The 20,153-nt window shown below is 44.0% G+C and overlaps 1 protein-coding gene across 2 annotated transcripts in view; it reads right to left on the bottom strand.

The window, feature by feature from the left end:
- The window catches only part of LOC124615634 (zinc finger protein 474-like), a 266,097-nt gene that overhangs the window by 56,115 nt on the left and 189,829 nt on the right, over window positions 1–20,153 (bottom strand). Inside the window, exon 6 of one of the 2 annotated variants that reach the window (XM_047143642.1) lies at window positions 5,896–6,302. In XM_047143642.1, the coding sequence (XP_046999598.1) occupies window positions 5,896–6,302 (407 nt within the window). The remainder of the gene's footprint in view (window positions 1–5,895; window positions 6,303–20,153) is intronic. The other variant, XM_047143643.1, reaches the window with a different exon arrangement.

Here is a 20,153-nt window from a genome sequence, read left to right as displayed (position 1 = left end):
GAAAGTAGTACACGGCTGTAACAGCGGTATTTAAAACTGTGTTACAGTAACACTGTTACTGATTCGTAACTATTGAGCAAATAATACTTTCTGTACAGGACATTATTAAATTTTTAATAATGGCAGCATTCAAAAACCGAAAAGGGGGTTTTCACCACTCGCTTCGTTTTTAAATAGCAGTGAGAAAGCTATTCATATCTGTTACAATGCTTTTCTTATTGCTGTAAAACTTTGAGTAACTCGGAAACACCACTCCTGCCTTGTCACTGCAATAGACAGCTAAGGAGTTCCTTCTCGCATCCAACTATGGCTGGGCAGAGTGTAGACACGGCTTCAACTTCCTCGTTCCTTCGGTAACAGATAACGCGGGCGGACTGCAGAGTCATACCAATACATAATCAAATCGACTATTCCAACTTCCAGATGCCATGACACGTCTACGGCTGGAAGTATGCTGGGCGTTCTAGACTGTAGTCCTGTACTTGCGTATTGTGCAAATGTCATTCACTACAGCACTATGAAGTATGAAAATTTAGGATTCAGTTTTGTCTGTAATTGCCTGCAGTTGTCAACAATGAGTAAAATAAGTCTAGTTACATGTGAGATAAAAATTTTAAAATGTGTGTGAATTCCTAAGGGACCAAACTGCTGAGATCATCGGTCCCTAGACTTACACACTACTTAAATTAACTTAAGCTAACAACAACACACACACCCATGCCCGAGGGAGGACTCGAACCTACGGCGGGAGGTGCCGCACAATCCCGGACATTGCGCCCTAAACCGCGTGGCCACATGTGAGATACTTTTATGTAAGAGACAAAAGTAACAAAATTGCACAGTGCAATGTTTGTGGTCAACCGTTATGTTTCGACAAAACTGTGCGTAATATTCAATGAAAGATGTCACAGCTACGAATTTCCATTATTTCTAGACGTACATGTATCTGTGGTGAAGCAGATGCGTTCTTCCGTAATAAGAGAATCATCATTCAGCATTTATACACCTTTAGTGATGTACTTTCGTGTTTCGGAGGTTTCAGCTTGATTGGTGGGCTAATGAGTATGTTTCTGGAACCTGTTACCCGAACGGAATTAGTATATTGTAACGTTGTTGTTGTTGTTGTGGTCTTCAGTCCTGAGAATGGTTTGATGCAGCTCTCCATGCTACTCTATCCTGTGCAAGCTTTTTCATCTCCCAGTACCTACTGCAACCTACATCCTTCTGAATCTGCTTAGTGTATTCATATCTTGGTCTCCCTCTACGATTTTTACCCTCCACGCTGCCCTCCAATACTAAATTGGTGATCCCTTGATGCCTCAGAACATGTCCTACCAACCGATCCCTTCTTCTGGTCAAGTTGTGCCACAAACTTCTCTTCTCCCCAATCCTATTCAATACTTACTCATTAGTTATGTGATCTACCCATCTAATCTTCAGCATTCTTCTGTAGCACCACATTTCGAAAGCGTCTATTCTCTTCTTGTCCAAACTATTTATCGTCCATGTTTCACTTCCATACATGGCTACACTCCATACGAATACTTTCAGAAATGACTTCCTGACACTTAAATCAATACTGGATGTTAACAAATTTCTCTTCTTCAGAACCCCCCCCCCCCCCCCCCCCCCATGAACCATGGACCTTGCCGTTGGTGGGGAGGCTTGCGTGCCTCAGCGATACAGATGGCCGTACCGTAGGTGCAACCACAACGGAGGGGTATCTGTTGAGAGGCCAGACAAACGTGTGGTTCCTGAAGAGCGGCAGCAGCCTTTTCAGTAGTTGCAGGGGCAACAGTCTGGATGATTGACTGATCTGGCCTTGTAACAATAACTAAAACGGCCTTGCTGTGCTGGTACTGCGAACGGCTGAAAGCAAGGGGAAAACTACGGCAGTAATTTTTCCCGAGGGCATGCAGCTTTACTGTATGATTACATGATGATGGCGTCTTCTTGGGTAAAATATTCCGGAGGTAAAATAGTCCCCCATTCGGATCTCCGGGCGGGGACTACTCAAGAGGATGTCGTTATCAGGAGTAAAATATTGTAACGTATCACTCGCAATTAGTAGTACAGCTCGCCCCTATTACAAGAGGCGGATGTCAAGTTGTAATCACAAGTTGAAATAATAAAGTTACGTAATTAATATTTTTTGTGTGTTTATATCAGCACGTTGAAATTCCCGCGACACAGTGTCATAGCGCGCGTAGGAGCCGGCAAATCAAACTAGTGCAACCTTCGGGCAAGGTAGGGGTATCGTGCTGCAATTAGATTTCTGCGTTTCAAGTGCAGCAACGCTGTGTCCATCCGTGCTGGTTTGGTTGAAGTGTACGGGGCAACAATGGACCATCACATGACAGACGGTTCCAGTGCCTCAGACGAGTGAGAACGACGACGAACGAAGTGACGGGCCATCTTCCTGTGAAGAACCTGGAATCACGAGCAAGGTAGAGGCCCCGGTGCTATAAGCTCCGCCTCTAACAATGGAGGCGACAGTGGAGAAAGTGAAAATCGGTCGTGGATCAGTTTTCGACGTCCTGCACGAATTTTGGTACATGGCGAACATGACAAAGGTCACCAGACACTGGAGTCGGCGACTTCTTACACGCATTCAATCAGCACGCCGAACCGAGGCACGAGCGGAAAATTTGAAGCTATGTCTGGACGACCCAGATGACTGGTTTAAGACATCCAACTAGCACTGACGAGTGCTGGGCGTATGATTACGACTTCGGGAATAAGGAGCAACGCGAACAGTGCAAACATGTGGAATCATACCGCTGAAACACGCGAAGACTCAACCGCCATTAGCCGGCCGCGGTGGCCGAGCGGTCGTAGGTGCTTCAGTCCGGAACCGCGCGACTGCTACGGTCACAGGTTCGAATCCTGCCTCGGGCATGGATGTGTGTGATGTCCTTAGGTTAGATAGGTTTAAGTAGTTCTAAGTTCTACGGGACTGATGACCTCAGATGTTATGTCCCATAGTGCTCAGAGTCATTTGAACCATCAAGTAAGAGCATATGGACTACCAGATCAATTGTGTGATTGGATAGAAGAGTTCCTAGATAAAAGAACGCAGCATGTCATTCTTAATGGAGAGAAGTCTTCCGAAGTGAGAGTGTTTTCAAGTGTGCCGCAGGGGAGTGTCGTAGGACCGTTCCTATTCGCAATGCACATAAACGACCTTGTGGATGACATCGGAAGTTCACTGAGGCTTTTTGCGCATTATGCTGTAGTATATAGAGAGGTTGTAACAATGGAAAATTGTACTGAAACGCAGGAGGATCTGCAACGAATTAACGTATGGTGCAGGGAATGGCAATTGAATTTCAATGTAGACAAGTGTAATGTGCTGCGAATACATAGAAAAAAAGATCCTTTATCATTTAGCTTCAATATAGCAGGTCAGCAGCTGGAAGCAGTTAATTCCATAAATTATCTAGGAGTAGGCATTAGGAGTGATTTAAAATGGAATGATCACATAAAGTTGATCGTAGGTAAAGCAGATGCCAGACTGAGATTTATTGGACGAATCCTAAGGAAACGGAGTCCGAAAACAAAGGAAGTAGATTACAGTTCACTTGTTCACCCACTGCTTGAATATTGCTCGGCAGTTTGGGATCCGTACCAGATAGGGTTGATAGAAGAGATGGAGAAGATCCAAAGGAGAGCAGCGCGCTTCATTACAGGATCATTTAACAATCGCGAAAGCGTTACGGAGATGATAGATAAACTCCAGAGGAAGACTCTGCAGGAGAGACGCTCGGTAGTCCGTTACGGGCTTTTGTCAAAGTTTCGAGAACATATCTTCACCGAGGAGTCAAGCAGTATATTGCTCACTCCTATGTATATCTCGCGAAGCGTCCATGAAGATAAAATCAGAGAGATTAGAGCCCACACAGAGGCATACCGACAATCTTTCTTTCCACGAAGAATACGACACTGGAATAGAAGGGAGAACCGGTAGAGGTACTCAAAGTACCCTCCGCCACACACCGTCAGGTGGCTTGCGGAGTATGGATGTAGATGTAGATGTAGATGTAGAACCGCCACTGGGTAACGTAATGCTACGTGTCTTTTGAGACTGTTACGATGTGGTGTTGACAGATTAATGCTGCTAAGGCGCAAACTGTTACAGGAACATACTACCGAAATCAGCTGAGGAGGTTAGGGGAGGCTTTCGAGACGAAACATCGTGGGAAGGTGGCCGAGGGTGTTGTCCACGACAACTACCCACCTTATTCTGCAGAGGACACGTGGTAATCCTTTGAGCTATCAAACTTCCTCATCGCCAAGTATTCCTCTTTCGTCCTCGGAGGAAGAAACCACAGTGTGGCAAGATTTCCAGAATGACAGATGATGCTGTAGTCGGAACGTTTTGGGAACAGCCAAAATAGAGACTTCCACTACCAGTCTCAGCTACACTACTGGACATTAAAATTGCTACACCACGAAGATGACGTGCTACAGACGCGAAATTTAACCGACAGGAAGAAGATGCTCTGATATGCAAATGATTAGCTTTTCAGAGCATTCACACAAGGTTGGTGCCTGTGGCGACACCTGCAACGTGCTGACATGAGGAAAGTTTCCAACCGATTTCTCATACACAAACAGCAGTTGACCGGCGTTGCCTGGTGAAACGTTGTTGTGATGCCTCGTGTAAGGAGGAGAAATGCGTACCATCACGTTTCCGACTTTTATTAAGGTCGGATTGTAGCCTATCGCGATAGCGGTTTATCATATCGTGACATTGCTGCTCGCGTTGGTCGAGATCCAATGACTGTTAGCAGAATATGGAATCGGTGGGTTCAGGAGGGTAATACGGAACGCCGTGCTGGATCCCAGCGGCCTCGTATCACTAGCAGTCGAGATGACAGGCATATTATCCGCATGGATGTAACGGATCGTGCAGCCACGTCTCGATCCCTGAGTCAACAGATGGGGACGTTTGCAAGACAAAAACCATCTGCACGAACAGTTCGACGACATTTGCAGCAACATGGACTATCAGCTCGGAGACCATGGCTGCGGTTACCCTTGACGCTGCATCACAGGCAGGAGCGCCTGCGATGGTGTACTCGACGACGAACCTGGGTGCACGAATGGCAAAACGTCATTTTTTCGGATGAATCCAGGTTCTGTTTACAGCATCAAGATGGTCGCATCCGTGTTTGGCGACATCGCGGTGAACGCACATTGGAAGCGTATATTCGTCATCGCAATACTGGCGTATCACCCGGCGTGATGGTATGGTGTGCCATTGGTTACACGTCTCGGTCACCTCTTGTTCGCATTGACGGCACTTTGAACAGTGGACGTTACTTCAGATGTGTTACGACCCGTGGCTCTACCCTTCATTCGATCCCTACGAAACCCTACATTTCAGCAGAATAATGGACGACCGCATGTTGCAGGTCCTGTACGGGTTTTTCTGGATACAGAAAATGCATGACTGCTGCCCTGGCCAGCACATTCTACGGATCTCTCAGCAACTGAAAACGTCTGGTCAATGGTGGCCGAGCAACTGGCTCGTCAAAATACGCCAGTCACTACTCTTGATGAACTGTGGTATCGTGTTGAAGCTGCATGGGCAGCTGTACCTGTACACGCCATCCAAGGTCTGTTTGGCTCAATGTCCAGGCGTATCAAGGGCGTTATTACGCCAGAGGTGGTTTTCCGGGTACTGATTTCTCAGGATCTATGCACCGAAATTGCGTGAAAATGTAATCACACGTCAGTTCGAGTATAATATATTTGTCCAATGAATACCCGTTTATCATCTGTATTTCTTCTTGGTGTAGCATTTTTAATGGCCAGTAGTGTAGATTGCTCCAGCGATGGACAAACACGTGTGCCTCACGGCCTGGTGGGTGGGCTGGAGCGGCTGCCTACCTGTGAGGACTATGGCGGGTCTCTCTGGTGTCGGCCTGCGCTGCGCCGGCGGCAGGCGGTCGTTCTCCTGGTGCCACCGCTTGAGGCACTGCGCCTCGTGGATGTGCAGCGACGCCTGCGTGAAGCCGCGCCCGCACAGGTAGCAGAGCAGCATGCGCGGCCCGCGCGGGCGGTGCTCCGGGGAGGCGGCGCCGGAGGCGGAGGCCGGCGACGTGGGGGCGGGCGACGCGGCGCCGGAGGCGGGGGCGGCGGCGCGGTCCTGGCGCTGCGCGCACTGCGCCTCGTGGATGCGCAGCGACGCGCTGCCGAACAGCCGGCCGCACCAGCGGCAGGCGTGGCCCACGCGCGCCATGGCGGCGGCCGCCGCCGCGGAGAACGGCTCCCCCATCCCCTTCGCCTCCTCCTGCGGCAACACAGCACGCCACAAATTACCCTGTCTGCCGTGTATGTACAGACTGACGACTATCGAACCACATGTAATGAAATCGTGGCAACTTCTGAACGGTTTCCGTTAGGACGTTCAAACTGCACGGTTGGTGGCGTGGCACGATAAGAATTACACTGAAGCGCCAAATAAACTGGTACAGGCATGCGTATTTAGATACAGAGATATGTAAATAGGCAGAATACGCCGCTGCGGTCGCCAACTCCTATGCAGGGTGGTCCATTGATAGCAACCGGGCCAAATATCTCACGAAATAAGCATCAAACGAGAAAACTACAAACAACGACACTCGTCTATCTTGAAGAGGGAAACCAGATGCCGCTATGGTTGGCCCGCTAGATGGGACTGTTATAGGTCAAACGGATCTACACGAATATGTAATAAAAATGGGGGTTCCTATTTTAAAAAACGCAGTTGATATCCGTTTGACCAATGGCAGCGCCATATAGCGGGCCAACCATACCGCCATCTCGTTTCCCCCTTCAAGCTAGACAAGTTTCGTTCTTTGTAGTTTTTTCGTTTGACGCTTATTTCATGAGATATTTGGCCCGGTCACGATCAATGGACCACCCTGTATAGTACAACAAGTGTCTGGCGCAGGTGTTAGATCGGTTACTCCTGCTACAACGGTAGGTTACCAAGATTCAAGTGAGTCTGAACGTGGTGTTATAGTCGGAGCACGAGCGATGGGACACAGCATCCCCGAGGTACCGAGGCAATGTGGATATTTCCCGTACGAGTGTGCCGCGAATATCAGGAATCTAGTAAAACATCAGATCTCCGACATCGCTGGGACCGGAAAAGGATCCTACCAGAATGGGAGCAACCACAGCTGAATAGAATCTTTCAACGAGACAGAAATGCAACCCTTCCGCAAATTGCTGCAGATTTCAATGCGGAGCCATCAACACTTCTCAGCGTGCGAACCATTCAACGAAACATCATCGATATGGGCTTTCAGAACTGAAGGCCCACTCGTATATCCTAGATGACTGCATGGCACGAAGCTTTACGCCTCGCCTGGGCCCGTCAACAACGACATTGGACTGTTGATGACTGGAAACATATTGACTGGTCGGACGAGTCTCGTTTCAGATTGTTATTGAATGCATTGACGTGTACGTGTATGGATACAACCTCATGAATCCATGGACCCTGCATGTCAGCAGGAGACTGTTCAAGCTGGTGGAGGCTCTGTAATGATGTTGGGCATGTGGAGTTGGAGTGATATGGGACTCCTGATAGATCTAGATATGACTCTTACTGGTGACACGTACGTAAGCATCCTGTCTGATCACCTGCATCCATTCATGTCCATTGTGCATTCCGAAGGACTTTCGCAATTCCAGCAGGACAATGCGACATCCCACACGTCCAGAATTGCTACAGAGTGGCTCGAGGAACACTTTTCAGAGTTTAAACACTTCCGCTGGCAATCAAACTTCCCAGACATTAACACTATTGAGCACATGAGGGATGCTTTGCAACGTGCTGTTCAGGAGAGCTCTCCACCCCCTCGTACTCTTACGGATTTGAGGACGGCCCTGCATGGTGTCTATTCCCTGCAGCATTACTCCAGACATTAGTCGAGTCCATGCCACGTCGTGTTGCTGCACTTCTGCGTTCTCGCTGGACCCTACACGATATTAGGCAGGAGCCGGCCCCGAAGGCCGAGCGGTCCTAGGCGCTTCAATCCGGAACCGCGATGCTGCTACGGTCGCAGGTTCGAATCCTGCCTCGGGCATGGATGTGTGTGATGTCCTTAGGTTAGTTTGGTTTAAGTAGTTATAAGTCTAGGGGACTGATGACCTCAGATGTTAACTCCCATAGTGCTCAGAGCCATTTGAACCATATTAAGCAGGTGTGACAATTTCTTGGGCTCTTGAGTGTAGTATGCGCATGCATGATTTGGTTTAGCGTCGAAGCCCATTTTCATTTGGATGGGTTCGTCAATAAGCAAAATTGGCGCATTTGGGGGACTGAGAATCCGCATTTCGCTATTGAGAAGTCACTTCACCCTTAACGGGTGACTGTCTGGTGTGCAGTATCCAGTCACGGAATAATCAGTGCGATATTCCTTGATGGCATGGTGAGTACGAACGGTACATGAAGGTTTTGGAAGACGATTTCATATCCATTATCCAAAAGGACTCTTTTTTGACAAAATGTGGTTGTTTGAAGACGAAGTTCGACCCCGTCGAAGCAGGAGAGTGTTTGATGTCCTGGAGGAGTACTTCAGGGACCGCATTCTGGCTCTAGTGTACCCAGAGGCCACTGGCAAGGCCCTCGACTAGACGCCATATTCTCCGGATCTAAACACATAAGCCTCGTTTTTGTGGGGCTCTATTAAAGACAAGGTGTAGAGCAATCACCGCAAAACCATTACCAAGCTGGAAACAGCATTTCAGGAGGTCGTCGACAGCATCGATGTCCCGACACTTCAGCAGCGGGTCATGCAGAATTTCGCTATTCGTCTGCGCTACATCATCGCCAATGATGGCAGGCATATCGAACATGTCATAACCTAAATCCGAATATCTGTAATGACGTTTACATGTTGAATAAAGTGTGTAGTTTGGAACTAATTTAGGTTTTATCATATAGTTCAATAATTGTCGCCCTGTATGTTGCTGTTGTGTCTTCATTTCGAACACTGGTTTGATGCAGCTCTCCATGCTACTCTATCCCGTACGAGCCTCTTTATCTCTGAATAGCAACTGCAACCTACGTCTTTCTGAATCTGCTTACTGTATTCATCTCTTGGTCTCCCCCTACGGTTTTTGTACTCCACACTTCCTTCAAATACTGACTTGGTGATGCTTCGACGTCTCAAAATGTGTCCTATCGACATACCCGTTTTTTTGGTCAAGTTGTGCCACAAGTCTTTTGTCTCCCCAATTTGGTTCAGTACCTCCTCATTGTTTACATTATCTACCTACCTCATCTTCAACATTCTTCTGTAGCAACAAAGTTCAAAACCTTATGTTGTCTTCTTGTCCAAACTGTTCATCGTCCATATTTCACTTCCATACGTGGCTACACTCCAGACAAATGCCTTCAGAAAAGACTTCCTAACACGTAAATTTATATTCGATGTTAACAGACTTCTCCTCTTCAGAAATGGTTTTCTTGCCATTGCCCATCTACATTTTATATCCTCTCCATTTCGGCCATCATCAATTCTTTTGCTGCCCAAACAGCCTTCTACTTAAAATGTCTCGTTTTCTAATCTGGTACCCTTAGCATCACCAGATTTAATTCTACTACATACCATTATTCTTTTTTTGCTTTTGTTGATGTTAATCTTATATCCTCTTTTCAAAACACTGCCCATTCCGTTCAACTGCTCTTACAAATCCTTCGGTGCCTCTGAGAGAATTACAATGTCAATGTGCATACATCATTATAATGAATACAGCCCCACTGGAACTTCTGCTCAAGTAATGAAATGTGCGATACCATCTAAATTTTACTCACACTTCAGTTGATTTTATTATATAAATTATTTATTTCTGATATCATTTAAATTTTACCCAGACTTGAGTTAATTTTAAAGCGTAAATTAATTATTTTTTATCTATGAAAGCTAATAATGTTCCCTAACTGTCCAAAATTTTCCGTAAATGTGAAGGTTGTTTCCAAACGGTACCAAGTCCAAAAAATTCAAAAAATGAGTTAGAGATGACAGCCCCTACCTAATAACTTGTTGGATCTAACAAGTAAATATTTCCTTGCAAAAAGTACCAAATCTCGTATATAGAGGTCGTCAAATCCAGCATCGGATCTTTCATAGCAGATGTACCAAATCCTCCTGCACTGATCCATCTTTCCAGTCAATTCAAAAACCATTCTGTGAAGCAATTAATATGAAGCATATTCGATTGTTATGTGACAGTTCTGCATCTGAAAACCAAAATTATTGTATTTTGTTACTGTTCTGTGTGATTGCATGACAATACGGATTTCAGATTGAGTGGTTCTTTTCTGTGTATTGTCATTCATACATGCGTGCAGACAGGTCTTTTGGAATTGTAGAAAAGTAACTCTGGAAGCTTGAAACTGTAATGCTCCCAGAGGAATATGACAGTGTATCTGAGACAGTAGAAACACTTCACTCCGTGAATTCTGATTTTTTCTGCGTCACTTGGTAAGTCCTCAGTCAAATATCATTTCCAAAGTAAAAAACTTTCAAAATTAGTGAAACTAAACGTGTCACTATTCATCGCATATGTGCAGTGGTTCATCTGCCCGCTGCATATGCAATGACGCCAGTGTGCAAACACAAAATGATCAGAAGTGGGGTAAGGTATTATCGTATTTTGTCTCAAGTAAAAGATGTACCAAATAGTAGTCATGTACAACAGCCAAAGAAAAATTATTTGGTACCCCTACTTTCTGCAGAGGGATATGAATTGAACCAAATCCCTTTCTACAAAATTGTGGTAGAGGATAATGATGTAAAATTACTTAATGAGGATGGAGACAATGATAACATACACATGCATTAGGATGACTGATATTTCCAACCAAATATCGATAGTACCAGGAAATTTAATTTCTGTATGTATAATCATTATTAATATACTATCTCTTCACAATTTAAACAAAATAACTCTGTAAGATTTTAACTACATCCTATTCTAGAAGGTCCAGTGGAGAATCAATATATGATAAGCTATGTTCTAAGTAAGACAAAGATAGATTATGTTTTAAATGTTTGATTGACAAACATGTACGCTAAAGTCATATGCACTGAGTGTGACAAAATACATTAGTATTCAGTGTTATTTGCTCATCACGTATAATTTGTACACTTTTAAAATAATTTTTACGACAAAAAGTACGAAATCCAAAATCAAATTACTAATAACTGTACAATAATAACGAAGAATACCTTAAACTTTTCTTAAAGGAACATCAGTGAGTCCCAGACAAACAGTATATGAACTTTGCCTTGCACATACGAGAACTTTTATGGCTATGGGGAATTTTCCTGCTATAATGGAAAATTTGCTCACTTGGATTTGGTACCTTTTGGAAACGAGCTTCACAAATATATTTTTCTACTTTTATTTCGATTTGTTGTCATGCATATATCTTACACAATCAAAACTAGTAGTCGCAGTTTTAAAAATATATGATCTCAAAAGAAGTCTATGTTAGATACAATAATTTGTATTTTTCAGTGTTAACTTCAAACAAAATATCTGTCTCTATTTATAATTTCATTAATTTTACTTTCTATAATGAAATAGATATCATAAAATAACAGGAAGCTTCTGTATTTAATGTTTTCAAAATTTGTAATCTTTGTTATTACCCATTAGACCTATAATCCGTCACGTAAAAAAATTATTTTCAGAAAATAATAAATTTGGCAAAAGTGACAAGCACTTCTGATAATGAAAGCCATCTTAACGTGAAACTGATTTATTTCCTGTGCTAGAGGGTTCTGTATTCTGGGCCTATAACATACATGCAATTTTTTGGGACCAAGCACGTCAGACTGGGATTATCATTTTTAAGAGTTTAATTCATGTTGCTGTCACCTTATGATCGGACGCTTTTCCGATGAAAGTCTTTGGACTATATGAAATGAAATGAAATGTCGTGTGACGAGTGCCTCCCATTGGGTAGACCGTTCGCCTTGTGTAGGTCTTTCGATTTGACGCCACTTCGGCGACCTGCGCGTCGATGGGGATGAAATGATGATGATTAGGACAGCACAACACCCAGTCCCTGAGCGGAGAAAATCTCTGATCCAGCCGGGAATCGAACCCGGGACCTTAGGAGTGACATTCCGTCACGCTGACCACTCAGCTACCGGGGCCGTACTTTGGACTGTATGAACAAGGTATATTTTCAATGTGTTTCTTTGGAAGAGTTTATGCAGTATTTGCGGAAATACCAGTTTTAAGTGAGAAGATAAAAATTAACACCCAGGACCTTCTTTTATAGAATATTACGCAGCAGAAGACACCCAGAGACTGAATCCATCTTGAAAAGAAAAGTACCAACTATTGTACTGAATGTTCACAAACTCTAGGGATTGATCGATGAGAGGATACGGAAAAAAGGTCTGTTGAACTTATGTCCGGAAATGCATGGTTTCCATGCTAGAGGCCATTTATTCAGTCATACACTGTTACAGAGACAGCGGTCTAATACGCTCTGTAAGATGCAGCCACAGTTATATTATGTGTTGAAAATGGTTTCCATGTGCCTTAACACATGCGTGTACGCGCCACAGCATGTTCTGTCTCACACGTTCACATCGGCCAGGCTGCATCCGAACAGTGCCAAAGGCAGCACGAATACGCTGCTCCAGCCATCTGCAATGGGCTCTGCATACTTTTGATATGGTCCCATAACCAGAAATCGCACGCGTTGAGATCCGGTGAACAAGCAGGCCATGCAACTGGACCCCATCGTCCGATACGACTGAAATGCGTCCGGACGTTGAAGGCGAAGTGGGCTGGAGAACCATCATGTAGCAGCCACGTAACACTTCGAATCGTCAGTGGCACTTCTTCCAGCAAAGGAGAGGCAAAGTCACCTGCAAGAAACGTCGACAGTTCCGGCCTGTTAGGCGACGTGGAAGGAAGACTGGTCCCAAAATACGGTCGCCAATTATCCCGGCCACCATACCATGGGGGTTCTGCATACACAGACGACTATTATGAAAGCTGAAGATGCCACTCTGCATAAAGGTGGCCTCATCTGTGAATAGGATGGATGACACAAATCCCGGAACTGTGGTTGCCTGGTGAAGAAACCAGTGACAAAACTGCTCCCGATGTGGAAATTCTGTCCTACTAAGCCCTGTACACGCTGTAATGATAAGGATAGTAACAATGTTCCTCACAGTCGTCTGGCTTACCCTGTACTGGTGGGCCAACTACCTGGTACTGACACGGCGGTCACTTTCCACAATGTTAATCACATTTTCCTCGAAGTGTGGCGTCCCAACATTTCGGGTACGTCTTTCATGATATCCTGCTTCCTGAAACGACCCTGTCTTAGACAAACGGCATAACACTGTTGCTGTGTTTGTTGTCGGCGGGGATAGGTCCCCTGATAGAACGTTGCTGCCCTCCGCCCGTTGCCTTTCGGTAACTGAACACCATGTCGGCAGGCTCTCGACTCTCGATTCGAACACGGAACCATTGAGTTGAACGCTGTATCACATCCACTACAAGGTGAGTCAGCAAGAGAAATGAATCGGACAAGACATTACCAATTACTAGGGCAGGAGAGGGCACTAGGGTATAACGTATAAGGAATAGTACCACCCTTTAGGAGGAAACCATGCATACTGTAACTGCGACTACATGGTACAGTACGTATTAGATCGCAGTCTCTGCAACAAAGTATGACTGAATAAATGGCCGCCGCGTTGAGTGGCCACGCGGTTTGAGGCGCCCTGTAGCAGATTGCGCGGCCCGCCCCGCCGGAGGTTCGAGTCCTCCCTCGGGGAGGCTGTGTGTGTTGTTCTTAGCATCAGTTAGTCACATCGATGACCTCAGCAGTTTGGTCCCTTAGAAATTCACACACATCTGAACACTTGAAAAAATGGTCTCTAGCGTAGAAACCATGTACTCGTATTTTCGGACACAAGTTCATTACATCTTTCTTGTTCGGTATCCTCTTGTCGATCAATCCCTAGAGTTTGTACACGGTGGAGAAAATCACCCTGTATAACGTTCCTTCACTATAGGTATATAGCATACTCAAATAAATGCAAGGTTAAATAGGTTGTACCTCGGTGTTTGGCCGAACACAAATCGCTAACACTTTCCTAATATTATGTAGAGTTATACATATATGCTCACGAATCGGCTTTCGGCTTCTTAAGCCATCGTATTTAATAAATTTCGAAATTTATTCGCTGACTGCGAATTCCTGGATGTCAGCTGTTTAGGTATAGATCTACTACCCAATAGCGACATATGAAAATTCGTGCCAAACCGGAACTCGAACCCGGAATCGGGAACGGCGAATGCGAATAAGGGTGGGCTATACACGTAGGCGATGAATTTGGTGGATTAAGATAGTGTGACTTGTGGATGTCTGCGGCGGTCCAGCGAGTGTGCACGGATAGCTCATGTGGTTAAGGTGACCGCTCGCTTAGAGCGCCGAGTGCGGATTCAAGTCGCAGTCTGCCACAAATTTTCATGCCACTATTTCCTTAGTTTAGTTTTAGTTATGTCATGTTCCGTAGATAATTTTCCCGGTTATTTTATCGATATTGTGTGGAACAGGTCAGATTACAAGATATATATACACACATGAAGAGTGCTAATATTAATATTACTGAAATTTTCATTTCTACACATGCAACTACATTTAAAGGTACAATCTTTTTTTTTAACCATTTCTGAAACAGCAACTCGTCCATGGAGTAGAAGGAGTTGTCCAAAAGAAATGATTTTAAGCTAGATTTAAAACTTGATCTGCAACCTGCCAGACACTTAATGTTGTTGGGCAAATGATCAAAGATTTTTGTTGCGGAATTTCATTAGCAAATATATGTACTCTGATGGTGCAGTTAAAATACCTAACTCGTTGAAAACGTGCCTACATGACGTCCTTGGGCGAACACCACTAATTATTCTCATTGCTCTCTTTTGTGCAATCAATACTTTATGTCTAAGTCTTGAGTTACCCCAGAAAACTATTCCATAAGACATTATTGAGTGGAAATATGCAAAGCACGTTAGGAGGCTGATCTGTTTATTACCAAGACTAGCGATTATACGAAGAGCGAAAGAAGCTGAACTTAGTTGTTTGAGAAGCTCAGTAATATGCTTCTTCCAGTTCAAGTTGTCATCAATGTGAATACCTAAAAATTTGGAGAAATCTATCATATGCTACATCAATTGTCGGTATGACTCTGTTTGGTGTACAGAACTGGATATAGTGAGTTTTTTCAAAATTAAGGGAGAGTCCATTTTCTGAGAACCACTTAATAATTCTTTGAAAGACATCCTTAACAATATCTTCAGCTGCTTTTTCTGGAATGGGATTTATTATAACACTCGTGTCATCTGCAAAAAGTACTAGTTGCGCTTGCTGAACGTCAAGTGGGAGGTCATTCACATGAATAAGGAACAGCAGAGGACCTAAAATTGAACCCTGAGGGAATGCCTTTGTGATAACTCCACATTCACTATAACTTACCACCCTCCCAACATTATTTGTGCTATTCAGCACAACTTTGGTAGTAGGTCTATACCTAATACAGCTGATGTTAGCAAACTCGCATTCTGCGAATAAATTTCGAAATTACTTCTTTTAGCTATGGGTTGTCAACATTGTCTGTTGTTCCACACGTGCATGTAAGCATTTATTAAGTTCTATTCATTAAGTACAAGGTTTACAACAAGTAAGCTTTAATTTTATTTTTGTAACTACTGCAAAAATGCGAAATCTTGACTCAAATTTTTCAAACATATGCCGGCTTTTTTGTGTATCGTGAACATACAGTTAAGGACGAAATCTGACAGCCGTGCTAGTTTTAGATAGATGCTTTTAGACAAAACTAGACCAGATATAGGAATGAATCAGGTGTAATACCAGTGTCACACATATTTAGCCAATCTTGAAACAGAAGAGAGGAAAATGATAGTGTAGCAATGACTGTATCTCGAAGATATTATCACTATGGGAGACCCAAAACTGAACTGAACTGTTCATAATAATTTTCTTTGTTTATTTTCTGTAAAATTCCTTTAAGTAACGTAAAAATTACAACGGTTGAAGTACATTCGTCGCGCCATGAGAAATCTGAATTATCTCTATTTCTTCGTCAGTGTGAGTGCTAAAAGCGGCTGTTGTTGAATCAGAACTTTTACGACCTGACCATGAATCTAGAAAGAGAAGGGATTTGTCCCCACAAAACGGAAGGAATACATGACGCATGAAAAATGTAACGTTGTTATTTCTCCTTTTTCCCAATTGGCTTCAGTTGGCGTAATCTCTCTAGCAAGCATCAGAAAATTCATAGTATTTCCCATCCGTCACCTGCGACGCGAGATTGAATGCACAGAATAGTTTTTGAAACTCGAACGAGTGAGAAAAATTTGTTTCGAAATACTTACCAGAAAAAGAAAGAGCCCAAAAGAATGAACATCACATTTCTTCTTGACAAAACCTTGAAGCAGCGTTCCTATTCCGTTAACGCTGAGGCGGTAACAAGACGGCCGCACATAACCCAGTCACGTGCACGAAGCTCGCCGTAACAGCGGTAAGCGAGGTGCAAGGCTACCCGTCTCTTAACTGAAGGCCCCGAATAAGGAAATGCCCGTTCACGTTTTTTTAGGTGAACATCCAGTTCCTGTTGGCAACTGGAATTTAGCATGTGGATGTCAACTGACGTTAACTACTCGCCTTGCAAATATCATGGTATGTTGCGACACAAGTCTGACATTCCATTGCGAGTCTCGGGTATTCGACGAGACTCTAACTACCATTTAGTTCAGTGGTAGTCAAGCTTTTTTACCTAACGCTGCTTTTGTGTCTGTGCTAGTAGTAAAATTTTCTAACCTCCCAACGGTTTCTCACTATTGTATTATTATCTAGTATTCTGCCTAGTGGCAGGTCCATGTCTTCGTAAGGAGAATTTCTGACGCCAATGTTCCGTGTCTTCAGTTTCTTCCTGTAGTCTGCTGTATCTCCTTCCGTCTTTCATGTCATCCAGATGTTGAATTCTCTTTCTTCCTCGTCCTGTAGTCCCTTTAATCTTCCCTTCAATGGCGTCATGTATGAGCCCCTCATGTCTGTGTCAGATCCAGTTGGCCCTCCTCTGAACAACTGTATTCAGAATAGTTCAAAAAATGGCTCAAATGGCTCTGAGAAACTATGGGACTTAACTTCTGAGGTCATCAGTCCCCTAGAACTTAGAACTACTTAAACCTAACTAACCTAAGGACATCACACACATCCATGCCCGAGGCAGGATTCGAACCTGCGACCGTAACGGTCGCGCAGTTCCAGACTGCAGCGCCTAGAACCGCTCGGCCACTCTGGCCGGCTCAGAATAGTTTTCTTCTCTCTTATCCTCCTCAGTAAATCATCGTTTCTCATCCGATCTGTCCAATTGATCTTCTCTATTCTTCTCTAGGACGAAATTTCTAAACTTTCCACGTATTTTTTTTCTCAAATTTCCTCATGGTCCATGTCTCTGCTCCGTACAGTGCATTGCTCCACATGTAGTACTTCACTATTTTCTTCCTTAATTCCAAGCTCAGCATGCTGGTCAGCAGAGTCCTCTTCGTGTTGCATGCGGCTTGGATCATGGCAGTTCTTGCTCGAACTTAATTTGTGCAGTGGGTACCCATTGTCAGCAAGATTCCCAAGTACTGAACTGCATCACATTCTCCAGTTGTCGACTGTCGCAGTTACCCTCAAATGTACCTCCTGGTTTCATAACCACATCGCTTTCGATTTCTCGTTTTGGATTTCCATGGCATGTTTCATTTCACTTTAGGTGATATACAAAGTAGGGAACTAACTTTACATTACAAAATATATAAAGCAGAGTTACAGCAAGTTAAAGAATATAATAACGCACTAGTGTCCACAATTAAAGCAACAAACCACTGTTTCCCCATGTTGTGTGTAAATCACGGTATAATCATACAAAATGTCAACAGATATCCGTACAATCGTGCTCTTCACGAAGATGGCACTCAGGTCAATGGACAACCACGTCAGCGATGATGTCAGGGCACCTATCTCAAACGGGGTAGTCTTTGCCGGGTAATCCCATATCCACAATCGCTCTGTGCACAATCACAGACGGTTCAGTACGGCACATAGAAGACGCCTACCAGACTCTCTGTGGTGGAAGGTCATTAGAAGAAAGGAAGCACGACAGTCGCAAACTCACGTGGTTCGATGCCGTTGTGTGAATCGTTCTGTTGTTCCTCGGATTTGGCGACAATTTATAGAGGCCGAAGCCATGTCCCGAAGACCAGGGCAGGGCCGACCATGAGTGACATCAGAAGGAGAGGACTGTTATTTGGCCGCAAGGACACGACGGTACCGCCTTAGTACTGCACGGCAACTGACATCTGACCTCGCACCATTCACTGGTCGTGTTGTATAGAGACAAACGGTATACAAAAGTCTTCGGCAGAATAGCCTTTATTGTCGGAGACTATCTGTACGTGTACCTCTGATGCGACTTCACAGAAGGAAACGTCTAGAGTGGAGTCGTCAACATGCCACCTGGACGGTCGAACAGCGGGCCACTTTTCTTTTCGCAGATAAGTGCCGATTTGGTCTTGAGAGCGATTCTCGATTCATCGCATCTGGAGTGAACGTGGAACACGATTCGGAATCCAAACATTATTAAAGAGACTAATATCAAAGAGAAACCTTAATGGTGTGGGCAGGGATTATGTTAACCACTCAAGACAGCTGTTCATCAGATTATACGGGTAAATCGGCAAGGTTTAACTGGTGTCAAGTATGGTTGCGAGGTGATGTGGGCCCAGACTTCGTACTGATGGACAATAATGCTCGACCTCATACAGCACGGGTAGTTGATGTTTTTTTTGAAAGTGGAAGATATTGCACGCATGGTGTGGCCTGCTCGCTCTCCTGATTTAAATCCTATAGAGCATGTCTGGGATGCACTAGGGAGACGAGTTGCATCACGTCAGCATCCACCAACCACTCTCCAAGACGTGTGAGCAGCTCTGCAGGCAGAATGGGCCTTATTGCCTCAACATGACATTGATGGCGTTATTCACAGCATTTCCCGTCGTTGTCAGACCTGTATTGGTGCCAGAGGTGGTCACATCCAACAGTGAGCACATTAACCAGTTGTCGGAATGTGTGTGAGCAAATCCGTTGCAATTTCTTACGTTCTGTGTTCTTTACATTGTTTCTACATTACCATCACCTGTTTACACTGTTTTGTGACAAAATAAAAGCAACCTTGCAAAATTTCCTTTTGTTGCTTTAATTTTGGACACCAGTGTAATTACTTCCCAAACATTTCACGTGAAAATCTTATGAAAATGTTTCTAAAATTCCTTGTAGCGCCCACAATCAAAAGTTCGAACGCCCACTAGTGGGTGGTAGAGACGAGATTCACTACCATTTTAGTTACTGCCTAGTTACTTTTGGTACCCGCTTCCCTGTTCCACTTGTAGGGAAGCAGCCTACTCACGTTGTAGTAAATTCACATCAGTTTCCATTATGTGCCAGCCAGTCTGCTGTAACTAGCTCTGACGTCATAAATGTTGCGCAATACCTTAAAATCAAGCAAATGAACTAAAACTTTTCTAGCAGGTCAAAAATAATACTAAATTAATGTGTGTTAAAAATCAGTTCGATAACTTCAGCCATTTCCGAGATTTGGACGTTTTTCTAAAAAAAATCATTGGCGCAACAGAAAAGAGCTAGAGACTTCAAAATTTATATTTAGATTCATCTTTCATAATGATTTAATAAAAACAGTACTTTGGATTTCACAAATTAAGACTTTAGTGGAAATTCATGATTTTCTGGTTTTCGTCTCAAAACTGAAGGAAGCAAGATAGATTAAGTAGGTTAGTAAATAAGGCTAGGATGTTTAGATTTAAATAGGTTGGAGGTCCGCTATGATTATGAAGATGTGTAAAGTTTCTTTTTAATACCTATAAAATTATAGCGATAGCGGATCTCAAAAGGGACAGTTCAGAGCTCATCTGCTGCGTGCAGGGTAATTAGATTAATTCTCTCGCCCAAAATATTTAACTTAGCCACGTCAAAATTTTATTATCAATACTTACCTGCGTGCTGAATGCACGTTTAAATTAAG

The sequence above is a fragment of the Schistocerca americana genome, chromosome 5 (genome assembly GCF_021461395.2).
Source record: "Schistocerca americana isolate TAMUIC-IGC-003095 chromosome 5, iqSchAmer2.1, whole genome shotgun sequence".
Lineage (NCBI taxonomy): Eukaryota > Metazoa > Arthropoda > Insecta > Orthoptera > Acrididae > Schistocerca > Schistocerca americana.
Note: the sequence above shows the minus strand (reverse complement) of the source record. Positions and strands in the feature narration are given on the sequence as shown.